This window comes from Eubalaena glacialis, chromosome 13 (genome assembly GCF_028564815.1).
Source record: "Eubalaena glacialis isolate mEubGla1 chromosome 13, mEubGla1.1.hap2.+ XY, whole genome shotgun sequence".
Taxonomy (NCBI): Eukaryota; Metazoa; Chordata; class Mammalia; order Artiodactyla; family Balaenidae; genus Eubalaena; species Eubalaena glacialis.
In genome coordinates, this window is record NC_083728.1 from 14,213,142 (window position 1) to 14,230,497 (window position 17,356).

At 44.4% G+C, this 17,356-nt stretch overlaps 1 protein-coding gene across 23 annotated transcripts in view; it reads left to right on the plus strand.

The window, feature by feature from the left end:
• Positions 1 to 17,356, plus strand: part of ZMYND8 (zinc finger MYND-type containing 8) — a 157,345-nt gene that overhangs the window by 119,711 nt on the left and 20,278 nt on the right. For 15 of the 23 annotated variants that reach the window (XM_061209724.1, XM_061209725.1, XM_061209723.1 and 12 more), the window contains 4 exons: positions 655 to 807; positions 3,470 to 3,982; positions 8,461 to 8,841; positions 10,786 to 10,976. In XM_061209724.1, the coding sequence (XP_061065707.1) occupies positions 655 to 807; positions 3,470 to 3,982; positions 8,461 to 8,841; positions 10,786 to 10,976 (1,238 nt within the window). The remainder of the gene's footprint in view (positions 1 to 654; positions 808 to 3,469; positions 3,983 to 8,460; positions 8,842 to 10,785; positions 10,977 to 17,356) is intronic. The other 8 variants (XM_061209732.1, XM_061209737.1, XM_061209736.1 and 5 more) reach the window with 1 other exon arrangement.

Below are 17,356 nucleotides of genomic sequence, written 5' to 3' on the forward strand. Positions count from 1 at the left end.
CACAGGTTCATATCCAAGGCTAATCTGTTCCCCGTTCCTCAGATAGATGCTGTGAGCCAAAGGGAGGTACAGCACACTGGCTGGAGGGTCTGTCTATCTTGTGTGTTCCCTTTCTTTCTAATTTGAGCTCCAGACTAAGTCGACTAAGAATGAAGATTGAAGTCTCCATGGTAAACAAGGAGCTGGTTCTCCCTCTTATCAATGTGTTCTCTGCGAGGCTCGGCGCCTCTCTCAGATACAAGCCCTCTCTGATCTGGGCCTGGAATTCAAAGCAAACTGGCCAGACTCAGTGTCACTTTATCTGCTGCTGTTGAGATTGAACATATTACTGTAACCTTTGGCTTTGGAGGATCCATAATGATGCTGAGTTTCACAGACAACCAACCTTCTGGCTGGGATTGTGCATTTTCAACATGGAAAGCAACCCAGGCGATGGTTCAGTAGAAACCTGCCAAATGTTCTCTCAGGCTCTTATCTCCAAGTCAGCCCGGGCCGTTGAGCAGATGATATCGTTGGGACGAATGACAAAAATGTCTTAGGTTTTGTTTCCTCCCGGGCTCCTAAGTGTGTTTTTGAGGAGGAAGCTAAGTGATGAGCGTTGTTCGCTATTCCCTCCAGTGCCTGGTCTTACGAGGGTGTGATGGTGTCTTCCAGATCGAAGCAAGGCCGAGATGGATCTGAAGGAGCTGAGTGAGTCGGTCCAGCAGCAGTCGGCCCCTGTTCCTCTCATCTCTCCCAAGCGGCAGATTCGCAGCAGGTTCCAGCTAAATCTTGATAAGACGATAGAGAGTTGCAAAGCACAATTAGGTATGTCTCTCGGTTTGCTTACCTCATCATCATCATCATTACTCTTTTTAGGGATACCACCCGGATGAAATTAAAGCCCCATCCTGGCTGCCTTTTTAGCAGCTGGTTTAACCTTGAGTTGTTTGTTCAACAAAAATAGGTTTCTACTCATGGCAGAATATTTCAGATTTGCTAGTTAATTGTTCAGAAGGGCTTTTTGAATTCCTCAGAGTGTATTCTTTGTGGCGGCCTGCCAACTCGAGGTGCAGGTTGTAAGAAAGTTTGGAAGCAGAAAGAACCTCCTGAGCTTGCCTTTGTGCTTCCTCTCTGCTCACGTCAGTGTCTCCACTTCAGGGTCAAGTGTATCCCACAAGTGTCCAACACAAACCCTCCCCCTCCAGGCTAGGCTGCTTCCCCCTCGGCACATCCATCCTGCTTCTATATCTGTTGCCTCCCTTCCTCTTCCCTGTGCTGCTGCTTTCTTACACTGCCTACCTGAATCCTGTCCCAAAGGCTGAGCTCGGGCATCACCTCCTCCAGGAAGTTTCCCCTGGCTGCCCTCCCCATCTGCCCACCTCCTTTGCTACTTTATGGCTCCGAAGCATCAGTGGTTCCTTTGTGTGGTGGTATCCCTCCCAAACTAGACTGGAAGCTCCTTGAGGGCAGGGAGGTTGCCTTATAAAGGTTTGCCTTCTCCAAGGTACTTGGTCTTATACACGTAGTAATACTCTGGAATATTTGTTGAATAGGTAAATAAAGCCAGGAAGGTATTTATAAAGAAGTAGGAGCCGGCTGGGTCTCAGGAGAGAAAGCCAGTCCAAGGTGAGGTTTACATGTCAGTGGTTTCTCTGGACCTTTGGGTGAGAAAAGAGTTATAGTTGGGAGTCATCCAGGCTGTCAGAGGAAAGCATTCCTTGCTGGGTTGCCCGTTTGGTTAGGATATTCAGTGACATGGATGAAATTTTGCAGGCCATTTAGACACCCCTCTTGGGTCCTTCCATGCAGCTGGTCTAACTCCTTGGTTTATTATTGTTAATAAGAATTTTAATACTTCCATTTACCGAGGGCTTCCTATGCCACATGCACTGTGCATAGATTGTCTTGGGAGGTGGATACTATTATCAACACCATTTTCAGGTGAAGAAACTGAGGCTCAGAGAGGTAGTTCATTCGTTCAGGGTCACACAGCTAATAAAAGCAGAGGAGCAGGATTTGAATTCATATCCTTTGGGCTCCAGTACCCAGCTTTGCCTATCACGTGTGGTCATGCTTGTCCTGGCGTCCGACCATTAGTTAACAGTCGCATAAGCCCTAGGATCCAGAAATTAAACCAGATCTGGGTTTTTGTATTTTGATTCTTTCAGTTTTGATTGAACCCTGGAGGAAGTGGGTATAATTCACTCATGATCCTGCTGGGCTGTTCATGGCTCTTATCCTTTTAAGAGTTTCCCTTCCGTGTGTCTGGGTCAGGATAGTGACCCCACTCACGATAACCATTGCTCTAGAATGAGGGAAACACAGAGTTGGTGGGGATTTCCTCTTTTCAAAATTTTAGGGTGTAGTATTATTTACCTACAGACGGATGACACCCATTACTGGGAGCAGGAAACATAAATGGGTTAAATGGAACTGTTGTTAGAAATATACTTTTGCCCATTTTTGTCTGTATATGTATGAAACTCCTGCTGTTTTATCTTTTTCCCTTTTGATAGAGACATGGAAATGGATGACTTTCCTCTTGACTCCATTGCATGTAGAAAAACAATGCAAACACAATGACAGTTGACTCTGCCTTAGTTCAGGGAGCAAGATGGGGACCGGGCAGCTGGGTCACCTATAGACAGTGCTCCCCCACCTAAAGGGGCCAGTGGTTCTCAGCCCCAGCGAGCCTTGCAGGCCTGTGACCCAGAGAGGCCGGATCTTCTGCTGTTTCAGCACAAGCCCGCCATCTTGATTTCTGTGAAATTTCCTGATTTGTGAATTGGCCAGCAAGTTCTAAGTTCAAAAAAAAAAAAAAAAGCCAACAAATAACAAAATACCCAAAAGCATTGGGTCAAACCACTGCTTTCTAAATAACACGTCTGCTCGCCAGATGTGGCTTATGGGCTATGAATTTGCAACCTCTGCTTTAAGGCTTTGGTTTATTTCTTTGAGCCCTGGACACAAAGGGTAAAGGACTTTAACGCTTTGGGAATTTGTGGGAAGAGTGTTGGTGGCGAGTCAGGAGCCCAGGGTTCTGGCCTCGCTTCTCCGTCTTGGTTTCCTTTGTGTCCTAGAACAAGTGATTTCTCTGGGTCTCTATTTTCTAATCCGTAAAATGGACCCGTTTTAGCAGCGCAGGTCTGGCATTCCTTCCCTTCCATCCTCCCATTGTCAGTGTCCCAGGGAGTTATCCATGCTGCCAAGATTGAGCTCTGGATAAATTCGAAATTCATGTTGTTTGGTCCCATGTCATCTCTGAATGTCAATAACTGAAACCCTTTGCAGACAAGTTCCATTTGTCAGCTGTCGTCAGCTGCAGCTTGAGCCCACGGCTAACCCCACCAGGCCAGTGTGATGCGATTTGAAATGTTTTTTTTTTTTTTTTATTCCAGCGTTGGGCGTGGAAAATGTTTGTGATTTTTTGGTCCTGCTCTTTTATTTTGTGAGTACGCCACATGCTGGGTTTTCTTTTTGAATTTAGGCATAAATGAAATCTCAGAAGATGTGTATACAGCTGTAGAACACAGCGATTCGGAGGATTCCGAGAAGTCAGATAGTAGCGGTAGTGACTCTATCAGTGATGAGGAGCAGAGGTCAAAGAATGAGCCGGAAGATGCCGAAGACAAAGAAGATGCTCGGATGGACAAAGAGCCGTCTGCTGTCAAAAAAAAGCCCAAACTGGCAAACCCCATGGAGACAAAAGAGGAGCTGAAAGTCAGCACGTCGCCAGCCAGCGACAAAGCAGACCCAGGCTTGGTCAAGGAGAAGACTAGCCCTCAGCCCGAGAAGGACTTTTCAGACAAAGCCAAACCCTCGCCTCATCCCACAAAGGATAAGCTGAAGGGAAAAGATGAGACGGATTCCCCAACAGTGCATTTGGGCCTGGACTCCGATTCAGAGAGCGAACTTGTCATAGATTTAGGAGAAGACCATTCTGGGCGGGAGGGTCGAAAAAATAAGAAGGAACCCAAAGAACCGTCTCCCAAGCAGGAGGGTAAGTGATTGTACCCGTTTCTGGTTTCTTGATTTGGTTTTAGAATGCCACCTTGCAATTTGTGTTATCTCAAGTCAGGTGACCCTCTCACATCCCAAAGGGTGGCATAGCAGAGCTTGGATGGGCTCCAGGTCACCTAGCTAGTTCCTGAGCAGGACCAGGACTTAAACGAAGCCTGCCCACCTTTTACCTGCTCAATACCCAATGTGGCTGATTTTGAGCACAGAAAAATAAGTCTCTTAGAAAGTAGTTGCTTCTAGCTGTTAAGTCATTTTTAGCCTAAGCAGCTTCTTTTCCAGTAGGCGCACTCATTTCCCTAAAGTGTTTGTCAACATTTAGACATTTTGACAAGGCTGAAATTGTTAAAAATGTTCAGTTGGAAGATCTTGATAAGTTTAGCCTCCCTTACCTCCCCTCACGTTGCCCAGGCATCTCAAAGTGCATTTTCTTACTAGAATACAAGACCATTTGGGTAGGTGGCACCAGGACGCTGAGTTCTTGAGCCACTAGAAATCAAAGGGGCATTGTATGATGCCTGCCTGAGTTGGTGTTCCACCATATTTGCGATTAACTGACATGGGCCCAGGGTTTCTCAACCTTGGCACTGTGGACATTTTGTGCTGGATAATTCTTTGTCCTGTACACTGGAGGATGTTTGGCAGCATCCCTGGCCTCTTCTTACTAGATGCTGGTAGCACTTGCCCAGTGATGGCCATCAAAAATGTCTTGACATGGCCAGATGTACCCTCGGGGGCAAAATCTCCCCCAGTTGAGAACCCCACTGCCTGAGCTCAGCAGTTCTCCCTTTGCCGCTGAACAGCAGCGGCTGCCCTCAAACCTGCTGCAGCCCAGGCATGTTGGCAAACCCTCCAGCAGGAACGTGGGAATGATTTGAAGGATGTCCCTCCCATTGAAGAAGGAGTCAGCACATTTTTCAACTGGTTTGGCAAGTGGGTGGTGAGGGGATTCCAACATGCCTGAGAAAGATAATGGAGAATTAATTAAGGGCCAGGAGAAACATGGCCTAAGGACAAATTAGAGGTTGTAGCCATAAAACCTCATGGACTTCGTGAGTTACTTAAGGGGATAGCCAGGTTTACTTTTTGACTATGCTTAACTTCTGACAGGAGCTAACTTCTGAGTTCTGTGTCCCCTGGGGATTTCTTACTCTGGCTGCTTAAAGCAAGAGGGGGATGGGCTTTGAGAATCTTTCCTCTGTGTTTGTATCAACGTGACCTGTTCTGGAACCTCAGTTCCTGCAGTTCATCAAAAGAGGATGGAATGTCTCTCAATGGTACAAGGGAGGAAGAGAGAGAGGCAGTTGGGTGGGACAGGAAGGATGGCCCACCACACCATCCTTTAGAATTATGAATGGCATCTGAAAAATCCGATTCTTTTGTGGATTGGGGTTTGAGGGACCACCTCAGGTGTTGCAGAAAACAATAGGAGTAGCATTTATTCCACGAGGTTTGTGGGAATATTGGGGCACAGATGGCAGTGTTCCTGTGAATGATACATTTATGCTATTCCTCTCTTTCTGGAGTAGATCTTTTGATTGGTTGTGTTTTTTTTGCCCCTTCCAGAAAGAATTTGTGATAGATTGATAAGAAACGACATGAAAATCAAGAAATCAGTGTAAAAGATGAAGGTAGAATAGTGAGAGGTCTGGGGAAAATTTGTATACAAAAATACATACTGTTCCAGCCTTCAGAGTTAGCAAAGTCGGGCTTCCATTTTGACTCTGAGCTCCCTAGCAGTCAAAGCAAGAAGGGAAACATGTGAGTCCCTTAAAAGATCTCATGTTTTCCTCCCAAATAAAAAGCATTCCAGTTGATTAGATGAAAGTGAGCTCTTCCTCCCACTGGTATCTGCAGGAAGTTTCTCCAGGAGTCCCCGAGTGTGTGGTGGACTTTTAAGCTGAAGATGTCTCTGAAACATAATTCAGAGCGGCTTCCCAGGGGTTGGGGCAAGACTGCCTAGTCTGAAGTCCAGAGCCCCCTGATGGTGGTTTGGGTCTTGAAGAGTCAGCTTCGTGTCAGACTCTGCAATTGAGCAGCTTTTCAGTGATGTACTTTCACTTATGAGTTTATTAAGTGAAGGGCGTTTTGGAGAGTGCTTGGTGACCTCCAGCTGACCTTCAGTTAGGAATGCGGCTTATGCACAGAATATGAATCCTCAGATAGCAAGATGGCTTTTCTAGCTAGTGCTCTCAGAACAGAGGCCAAGGGAGCTCGCTTAACAGCCTTTACTACGCTTACCCTGTAACATCAGTCATTTCCATCCTTCTCTTAAAAGTCGTTTTTTAAGGTACAAGACCACTACCAAAGTCTGGAATAAGTAGGTTATTTTGATGGGGCCCGCTTTTGGAGTGTCGGCCTTTAAGAAATTCACCCTTTTTGAGGCTACAGGTGATTATACACTCCCAATTTCAAGGACAAATGGAATTTTCCATGGCCTTTACCCCGCCTCCATAAACCGTCAGAATCCTCTAGAAATTAAAATGTCTTAGTGTCTAAATGAACCCGCCCCACCCCAAGAGTGCTTCGAGCCTGGAAACTTTTCAGATTGCACACTCCTGTTTTTTTATTTGGGAAAGAGCTCCAGCCGTGACTCACGCAGACTGGTTACCCATCTGCAAAGCCAGCTGTTGGCTTTTGCAAGACAGGAGAGAGAAAAGGACCTTTTTGCGGTTGCCCTTTGCCCAAGGAGGGACCAGGCTAGTTAATCAACAAGGACAGTATATTTTTTGGTCACATGGCAGAAAAGGGAGGCATTAAAGGTGCTTCTGCAGGTTAGAAGCCCTGCCTGGGGGGACCCTCCCAGTGTGGGGCTTTTAGAAGGGCCAAGTTCAAAGCCACCTCTGCCCCTGGAAGGGGCAGGGGCTATATCCGGTATTTGGCAGGTCATCCTGGGGAAGGGTGGGGGCTCCTCACTGCAGGTAGAGCTCTTCTCCCAGCCCACCCTGTGTTCTTGCCCATGAACTTGGCTGGACTCTTCCCCAGAGGAGCAGGAGGGCCAGCCAGGTGTGATAACCACCAAGAAGACAACCCCCCGCCCCCCCGCTGAGTCAGAAAAGTCAGCCTGTCTTTTACTCTCACACTCCTTGGTTTCCCCAAACCCACAATTTACTGAAAATCCTCCCTAGAATAATCAAACCCATGCCTTTCCTGGGTGATAGAAATCTAAAAAAGACAGGTGTAATCCTTATTAAAAAGAGTTTGATGTCAAGGCACATTGCCGAGATCAAGGGTGCTGACTTGCACCCGTGTTTTGTGTGGGAACCCCAGGGAATCCTCTCTGGGGGCAGGTTCACCTCTCCAGTGCCAGGGGCTGCTGCAGTGATTACTGACCACCCCCCTTTTACAGATGAGCACTCACGAGGTCACACCCCCTTCTACGCTGCTCAGTGCTTCTGGCTTTAACCTGCCTTCCGGCCACCCCTTCTCACTGCCTGCCCTCACTTACCAAAATGCTGCCTATTCCTGAACATGTCTTGGCTAAAGCTGTTCCCCTCCAAATTGTCCCTGCTGCCTGTTGAAATCCTACCCTCCACTCCCATAGCCCGGCTCCTCCCAGGAGACATACTCTGAAAGGCAGCTTTTTTCAAACTTGAGTCACTCGCATTCATTATTTTTGCCATTCCTAAGTCCTGCCTGTATAATTACTGACTTAATATTTTTATCTGAAACAACAGCTCTTTAAAAGAAAAATTAAACTCAATTTTAGACTTAAACTTGACCACCACACAATAGGTAAAACAGTATTGTGTGCTCTACATAAAAGACGCAACAGGAATAACTACAATCAAAACAAAAGCAAGGCTTCTAAATTCTAGATAAATACCACTGTGCTGAGGAAGGTTCTGTCCTTGGGGTGGAATTCCCTTTAGTGTTAAGTGTCAAGGCTACCAGGACCACACCGAGACTGTTCTGAAGGGAATCAGAAGAGATTAAAGAAGATACTCTTCTTTCTGGGTCATTTATTGTTATTCAGTGCTTTGGCCTATGGGAAGCCGTCTGTCTGGTTCTTTGGGGTGCATGCTTTTTAGGTTCCCTGGCCAAAGAAAGCGTTTCTCTTAATCTCCGGATGGACTTTGGCTGGGTCTTTCTCAAAGTGCTTACCCAACTTTAACTTTGTAAAACAAGATACTTGCAGTGATTGTGTTCATCCACCGTGTCGTCTACTAGTAGGTGAGCAACTTGAGGGCAGGGGCTGGGTCAGCTTGGCCTCAGTCCCCCAGACGCCTTGACATACGTCTCAGATGTGAGCAAGTGCATGGAACACAAGGGGGCTGATATTTTAAGATAGAGCATGCTGCAGAAGTGGCCTGAACGTATTGTGTAAGTGCCCATTCACTGGGGGTCTTTGGCATGCTAGCCTGTGATGGTCACCCAGAACTTGGTGGTGTAGAGACCCTGCAGGCCAGCCTGAGTCAAATCCACTTTCTGTTTGTTTGTTTGTTCATGCTTTGGCTTTAGTCGTAGGTAAAGCTCCACCATCCACGACGGCGGGCAGCCAGTCTCCCCCCGAAACGCCGGTCCTCACCCGCTCTTCCGCCCAAACTCCCACGGCTGGTGTCACGGCCACCACCAGCACCACATCCACGGTCACGGCCCCGGCCGCCGCTGCCACAGGAAGCCCAGTGAAAAAGCAGAGGCCGCTTTTACCGAAGGAGACTGCCCCGGTCGTGCAGCGGGTCGTGTGGAACTCCTCAAGTAAGTTTCAAACGTCCTCCCAAAAGTGGCACATGCAGAAGATGCAGCGCCAGCAGCAGCAGCAAAACCAGCAAAACCAGCAGCAAAACCAGCAGCCTCAGTCTTCCCAGGGGACGAGATATCAGACCAGACAGGCCGTGAAAGGTACCGAGCCTCCCCTTCTGCTCTCCGTGGCGCCCGGTCCCTTTTTGGCCACATGGACAGGAGAAAAATAATCGTTTTATTTTTTCAGTTCCCCTTGGTTTCCTGGCTACTGTATCCTGGAAGCCTCACACATTCCATTTGGCATTATTTTTAAAAATTGTTTTCCAACTTGCTTTTGTACTTTTCTTTTTTCTTTTTTTTTTTTTTCATTTTATAAATACATGCATATGTTCTTCTTAGAAAGGGGTGAAGTAGACACATAGACACAAAAATCTGTTGTCTTGATTGATTTGCCATTTCATTCTCCACCCTTTCTCAGAGGTCGCTGTTAACCGTAAGATCTTTTTTATGCATGTATGCATATATATTCATGTATATATATGACTTCGTTAAAATATTACTTTTTTTTCTTTTTTCTTTTTTAAAACGTAAAAATGGTACCATACTTGCTTTTTTCCGCGCCTCCCCCCCACCCCACCCATCAGCATGTTTTGGAGGTCTGTCCATGTCAGTACATATAGCTCTACCTTATTCTTTTGGACTGCTGCATAGTATTCCACAGTTTATTTGAAGTATTCCCCTACTGATAGACATTTAGGTTGCTTCCAGTTTTTTTCCTGTTGTAAGCAGTGCTGCAATGAATACCTTTGTTTAAGTTTCCTTGTGCACATCCATGAACCCCTGGACGTTGTTTTGGAAAGAGTACAGTGTGAGAAGTTGGTAGCAAAGGTTACCTTAATAACTAGCGATTAGCCTCACACACAAGAAGAGCCAGCATCAAGAACCAGGTGCTGAAGTGCGGAATCACAGCTCCGGGCAGGAGGCTCCATCTGGAGCTGGTGTAAAGCTGAACCACCTGATGGGTACCAGTTGGCCCAGCTCTTGTGAGCACTGATGTAGAATCTTGTTCCCCTGGGAAACCTGCATCGAGATCCTTGAAGGTTGGGCTCCTTGATTGCAACTCTCACATACTGAGTGCACCCTTGTGAGTAGGACTGTTAAAGAGTCGCAGCAGGACGTGGGGTTGAAGAAGTAGCCAGATCTTGAATTGGCTCCCATTGAAACCCCTCAAAGATCGAGGGGAGGGCAGACTGAAAGATTGGACACGCAGCATTGGAGTACAGCTGGATTGATCTCACTGTGTAAAGAGTCGTTGGGACAGAACCGAGTCTGGGATATTTCGTGTTGGGGTGACCAGTTCCGGTCTTCTGAACTCATACCCCTTGAACATAATGAGCCTTCCCCAGGGGAATTTAGGTGCCGGCAAGAAGGAGCTCATTGATGGTGTGATTCTTTAATCCCAGATTGTCTTGTCAAAGATAAACAAAGCTAGCTACTAGTTAAAGTAGTAAAGACAGAGTTTAATCAGCTATATACTATTGCAATAGGGCAAAAAGTCCAGCGTGAACTGAACATGTACACAGGGGACTGGGCGTTTTAAAGGGGAGAATTCGGGCATAGGGAGGGGGGTGGGCGGAGGCTCTGAAGAGTCAGAAAGTGAAAACTTACATAAAGTGGGAAGGGGGTGTTGGTCCATTTGAAACATCTGGGTTTGCTAACTGGTACCTGTTGAAGGTAGGCTCTGACCCTCCCACAGAGATTGGGAGATGGGCCCCATCATTAGGTGCTGGCTGGAATATACCGTCAGTTCATTTGGCAGCCTTGAGTTTTCTCAGGCGGGGACCTTAAGGGGGCAAGGGTCATCCTAGGGATGCAGCCTTGAGCTGTTAGAAACTATATTCGTCTTTATAGACCAAGGTGGAAGCCTCGTTGAGAAAGGGCTCAGAGGAGCCTGGCTAGGGTTTGGCCAAGGAGAGAATCTTTGTCACTTGAAAGTAGAGAAACTCGCAGGGCGTTTGTCAGGGGCTCTGCTCCCCACCACAGTTTCCTACTGGGATGGCCTTCCCGCGGCAGTGGGGTGACCAGGACCCTTTGCTTTCCTAGCTGTCCAGCAGAAGGAGATCACGCAGAGCCCGTCCACCTCCACCATCACCCTGGTGACTAGCACCCAGTCGTCGCCCCTGGTCACCAGCTCGGGGTCCACGAGCACCCTCGCCTCTTCAGTAAGCGCAGACCTGCCCATCGCCACCGCCTCAGCCGACGTCGCCGCGGACATCGCCAAGTACACTAGCAAAGTGAGTGCCGGCGGGACGTGGGAGGATCAGCTTCCCGACAGGAACCACTTGGGTCACGACCTTGCAGGTTTTAGAGGGTGCTTGGGAGGGAAGACCCTGCTTTTACTGAGGATCTCTAAGACCAAACTCTTCCATTTGGGGCTGACGTGGGGTGTAAGCAGAGAAATATAGAAAGGACTGACCCTTCCTCTGAGAGGGCTTAGATTCTAAGAGGAAAATGACATAGAATCGAAATTACCCTGCAGCATTCAAGTCACTCATTAGGAACAGATTTTCCTTAAGCTGCTGAAACGGATGACTGTCCTTCAGTTCAAAACCGACCAAGGGGTTAGTTTGCATTTAGAAGCCGTGTGGGACAAAAGTGACAGAGGCTTAAACACGAGACTTGCAAGGTTCCATGCCCGCACTTAGATCTTTCCAGCAACCATGGTGGACCGGGGAGTGATGGATTCCCTCCCGGACTCACGCACACTCTTGGCACATTCCTTGTCGAGCAGTGTGGGGAGCACGCTCGCCTGCTCTCTGTTCACTCGTGGGCACCCTCTCGGTGCAGCCTCTTTCTTCTCTCTCTCTCTCTCTTTTAAAGTTTATTTTATTGAGGTATACTTGATTTACAATGTTGTGTTAGTTTCTACTCTATAGCAAAGTGATTCAGTTATACATATATTCTTTTCCATTTTTTAAAAATTAATTAATTAATTAATTAATTTTTGGCTGTGTTGGGTCTTCGTTTCTGTGCGAGGGCTTCCTCTAGTTGCGGCAAGCGGGGGCCACTCTTCATCGCAGTGCGCGGGCCTCTCACTGTCGTGGCCTCTCTTGTTGTGGGGCACAGGCTCCAGACGCGCAGGCTCAGTAGTTGTGGCTCACGGGCCTAGTTGCTCTGCAGCATGTGGGATCTTCCCAGACCAGGGCTCGAACCCGTGTCCCCCGCATTGGCAGGCAGATTCTCAACCACTGTGCCACCAGGGAAGCCCTGCTCCATTATGGTTTATCACAGGATATTGATTATAGTTCCCTGTGCTATACAGTAAGACCTTCTTGTTTATTCTATATATTTATAATAGTTTGCATCTGCTAATCCCAAACTCCAGTCCATTCCTTCCCTACTCCCTCTCTCCTCTTTGAATTTGCCAAGTGCTTTTATGCTTACCGTTGAATTCAGGCGAATAAAAAGCCTGTAGCTTTCGGACTTCCCTGGCAGTCCAGTGGTTAAGACTCCGCGCTTCCACTGCAGGCCATGTGGGTTCGATGCCTCGTTGGGCAGCTAAGATCCCTCATACCGCACGGTGCAGCCAAAAAGTAGGAAAAAAAAGAAAAAAAAAAAGGCTTCAGCTCTCTTTGCTGTCAGATGAGAGTGCTCTGGAGTGATGTGCGGGTTCATGTCAGTAGACCACCTGGTAGTAAGAATAACCACCAGAAAGGCAGCTCCCTGGGAACAGGGTTTTGTCTGTTCTGCTCATTGCTTGGGCTCAGAACAGTGCCTGGCACACAGCAGATGCCTGATACATAGTTGTCGAATGAAAGCATGTTGCTGCCTAACTAATTCTCATTATTGGGCTTCTTACTATCATTAACTCTTTTTTTAAAATTATTATTAGTTATCCATTTTATACATATTAGTGTATACATGTCAATCCCAATCTCCCAGTTCATCACACCCCTCCCCCCCAACTTCCCCCCCCTTGATGTCCATATGTTTGTTCTCTACATCTGGGTCTCAGTTTCTGCCCTGCAAACCGGTTCATCTGTACCATTTTTCTAGGCTCCACATATATGCGTTAATATACGATATTTGTTTTTCTCTTTCTGACTTACTTCACTCTGTATGACAGTCTGTAGATCCATCCACGTCTCTACAAATGACCCAATTTCGTTCCTTTTTATGGCTGAGTAATATTCCATTGTATATATATGTACCACATCTTCTTTATCCATTCGTCTGTCGATGGGCATTTAGGTTGCTTCCATGACCTGGCTATTGTAAGTAGTGCTGCCATGAACATTGGGGTGCATGTGTCTTTTTGAATTATGGTTTTCTCTGGGTATATGCCCAGTAGTGGGATTGCTGGGTCATATGGTAATTCTATTTTTAGTTTTTTAAGGAACCTCCATACTGTTTTCCATAGTGGCTGTATCCATTTACATTCCCACCAACAGTGCAAGAGGGTTCCCTTTTCTCCACACCCTCTCCAGCATTTGTTGTTTGTAGATTTTCTGATGATGCCCTTTCTAACTGGTGTGAGGTGATACCTCATTGTAGTTTGGATTTGCATTTCTCTAATAATTAGTGATGTTGAGCAGCTTTTCATGTGCTTCCTGGCCATCTGTATGTCTTCTTTGGAGAAATGTCTATTTAGATCTTCTGCCCATTTTTGGATTGGGTTGTTTGTTTTTTTAATATTGAGCTGCATGAGCTGTTTATATATTTTGGAGATTAATCCTTTGTCCGTTGATTTCGTTTGCAAATATTTTCTCCCATTCTGAGGGTTGTCTTTTCGTCTTGTTTGTAGTTTCCTTTGCTGTGCAAAAGCTTTTAAGTTTCATTAGGTCCCATTTGTTTATTTTTGTTTTAATTTCCATTACTCTAGGAGGTGGATCAAAAAAGATCTTGCTGTGATTTATGTCAAAGAGTGTTCTTCTATGTTTTCATCTAAGAGCTTTATAGTGTCTGGTCTTACATTTAGGTCTCTAATCCATTTTGAGTTTATTTTTGTGTATGGTGTTAGGGAGTGTTCTAATTTCATTCTTTTACATGTAGCTGTCCAGTTTTCCCAGCACCACTTATTGAAGAGACTGTCTTTTCTGCATTGTATATCCTTGCCTCCTTTGTCATAGATTAGTTGATCATAGGTGTGTGGGTTTATCTCTGGGCTTTCTGTCCTGTTCCATTGATCTATATTTCTGGTTTTGTACCAGTACCATACTGTCTTGATTACTGTAGCTTTGTAGTGTAGTCTGAAGTCAGGGAGTCTGATTCCTCCAGTTCCGTTTTTTTCCCTCAAGGCCGCTTTGGCTATTTGGGGTCTTCTGGGTCTCCATACAAATTTTAAGATTTTTTGTGCTAGTTCTGTAAAAAATGCCATTGGTAATTTGATAGGGATTGCATTGAATCTGTAGATTGCTTTGGGTAGTATAGTCATTTTCACAATATTGATTCTTCCAAGCCAAGAACATGGTATATCTCTCCATCTGTTTGTATCATCTTTAATTTCTTTCGTCATTGTCTTATAGTGTTCTGCATACAGCTCTTTTGTCTCCCTAGGTAGGTTATTCCTAGGTATTTTATTCTTTTTGTTGCAATGGTAAATGGGAGTGTTTCCTTAATTTCTCTTACAGGTTTTTCATCATTAGTGTATAGGAATGCAAGAGATTTCTGTGCATGAATTTTGTGTCCTGCAACTTTCCCAAATTCATTGATTAGCTCTAGTAGTTTTCTGGTGGCATCTTTAGGATTCTCTATGTATAGTATCATGTCATCTGCAAACAGTGACAGTTTTACTTCTTCTTTTCCAATTTGTATTCCTTTCATTTCTTTTTCTTCTCTGATTGTGGTGGTTAGGACTTCCAAAACTATGTTGAATAATAGTGGTGAGAGTGGACATCCTTGTCTTTTTCCTGATCTTAGAGGAAATGCTTTCAGTTTTTCACCATTGAGAATGATGTTGGCTGTGGGTTTGTCGTATATGGCCTTTATTATGTTGAAATAGTTTCCCTCTATGCCCACTTTCTGGAGGGTTTTTATCATAAATGGGTGTTGAATTTTGTCAAAAGCTTTTTCTGCATCTGTTGAGATGATCATATGGTTTTTATTCTCCAGTTTCTTAATATGATGTATCACATTGATTGATTTGCGTATATTGAAGAATCCTTGCATCCCTGGGATAAATCCCACTTGGTCATGGTGTATGATCCTTTTAATGTGTTGTTGGATTCTGTTTGCTAGTATTTTGTTGAGGATTTTTGCATCTGTCTTCATCAGTGATATTGGTCTATAATTTTCTTTTTTTGTAATATCTTTGGTTTTGGTATCAGGGTGATGGTGGCCTCATAGAATGAGTTTGGGAGTGTTCCTTCCTCTGCAATGTTTTGGAAGAGTTTGAGAAGGATGGGTGTTAGCTCTTCTCTAAACGTTTGATAGAATTCACCTGTGAAGCCATCTGGTCCTGGACTTTTGTTTGTTGGAAGGTTTTTAATCACAGCTTCAATTTCATCACTTGTGATTGGTCTGTTCATATTTTCTATTTCTTTTTGGTTCAGTCTTGTAAGGTTATACCTTTGTAAGAATTTGTCCATTTCTTCCAGGTTGTCCATTTTATTGGCATAGAGTTGCTTGTAGTAGTCTCTTAGGGTGCTTTGTATTTCTGCGGTGTCTGTTGCAACTTCTCCTTTTTCATTTCTGATTTTATTGATTTGAGTCCTCTCCCTCTTTTTCTTGATGAGTCTGGCTAATGGTTTATCAATTTTGTTTATCTTCTCAAAGAACCAGCTTTTAGTTTTATTGATCTTTGCTATTGTTTTCTTTGTTTCTATATCATTTATTTCTGCTCCGCTCTTTATGATTTCTTTCCTTTTACTAACTTTGGGTTTTGTTTGTTCTTCTTTGTCTAGTTCCTTTAGGTGTAAGGTTAGATTGTTTATTTGAGATGTTTCTTGTTTCTTGAGATAGGCTTGTGTTGCCATAAACTTCCCTCTTAGAACTGCTTTTGCTGCATCCCATAGATTTTGGATCGTCGTGCTTTCATTGTCATTTGTCTCTAGGTGTTTTTTGATTTCCTCTTTGATTTCTTCAGTAATCTCTTGGTTATTTGGTGATGTATTGTTTAGCCTCCATGTGTTTGTGTTTTTTACGTTTTTTTCCCTGTAATTGATTTCTAATCTCATGGCGTTGCGGTCAGAAAAGATGCTTGATATGATTTCAACTTTCTTAAATTTACTGAGGCTTGATTTGTGACCCAAGATGTGATCTGTCCTGGAGAATGTTCTGTGCACACTTGATAATAAAGTGTAATCTGCTGTTTTTGAATGGAATGTCCTCTAAATATCAATTAAATCTATCTGGTCTATTGTGTCATTTAAAGCTTGTGTTTCCTTATTAATTTTCTGTTTGGATGATGTGTCCATTGGTGTAAGTGAGGTGTTAAAGTCCCCCACTATTACTGTGTTACTGTCGATTTCTTCTTTTATAGCTGTTAGCAGTTGCCTTATGTATTGAGGTGCTCCTATGTTGGGAGCATATATATTTATAATTACTATATCTTCTTTTTGGATTGATCCCTTGATCATTATGTAGTGTCCTTCCTTTTCTCTTGTAACATTCTTTATTTTAAAGTCTATTTTATCTGATATGAGTACTGCTACTCCAGCTTTCTTTTGATTTCCATTTGCATGGAATATCTTTTTCCATCCCCTCACTTTCAGTCTGTATGTGTCCCTAGGTCTGAAGTGGGTCTCTTGTAGACAGCATATATATGGGTCTTGTTTTTGTATTCATTCAGCAAGCCTGTGTCTTTTGGTTGGAGCATTTAATCCATTCATGTTTAAGGTAATTATCGGTATGTATGTTCCTATTACCATTTTATTAATTGTTATGGGTTTGTTTATTTGTTGTTTTGTTTTCTCTTGTGTTTCCCACTTAGAGAAGTTCCTTTAGCATTTGTTGTAGAGCTGGTTTGGTGGTGCTGAATTCTCTTAGCTTTTGCTTGTCTGTAAAGCTTTTGATTTCTCCATCTAATCTGAATGAGATCCTTGCGGCATAGAGTAATCTTGGTTGTAGGTTCTTCCCTTTCATCACTTTAAATATGTCATGCCACTCCCTTCTGGCTTGTAGAGTTTCTGCTGAGAAATCAGCTGATAACCTTATGGGAGTTCCCTTGTATGTTATTTGTCCTTTTTCCCTTGCTGCTTTCAATAATTTTTCTCTGTCTTTAATTTTTGCCCATTTGATTACTGTATGTCTCGGCGTGTTTCTCCTTGGGTTTATCCTGTATGGGACTCTCTGTGCTTCCTGGACCTGGGTGGCTGTTTCCTTTCCCATTTTAGGGAAGTTTTCAACTATAATCTCTTCAAATATTTTCTCGGGTTCTTTCTCTCTCTCTTCTTCTGGGACCCCTATAATGCGAATGTTGTTACGTTTAATGTTGTCCCAGAGGTCTCTTAGGCTGTCTTCATTTCTTTGCATTCTTTTTTCTTTAGTCTGTTCTGCAGCAGCGAATTCCACCATTCCGTCTTCCAGGTCACCTATCCGTTCTTCTGCCTCAGTTATTCTGCTATTGATTCCTTCTAGTGTATTTTTCATTTCAGTTATTGTATTGTTCATCTCTGTTTGTTTGTTCTTTAATTCTTCTAGGTGTTTGTTCTTTAATTCTTCTAGGTCTTTGTTA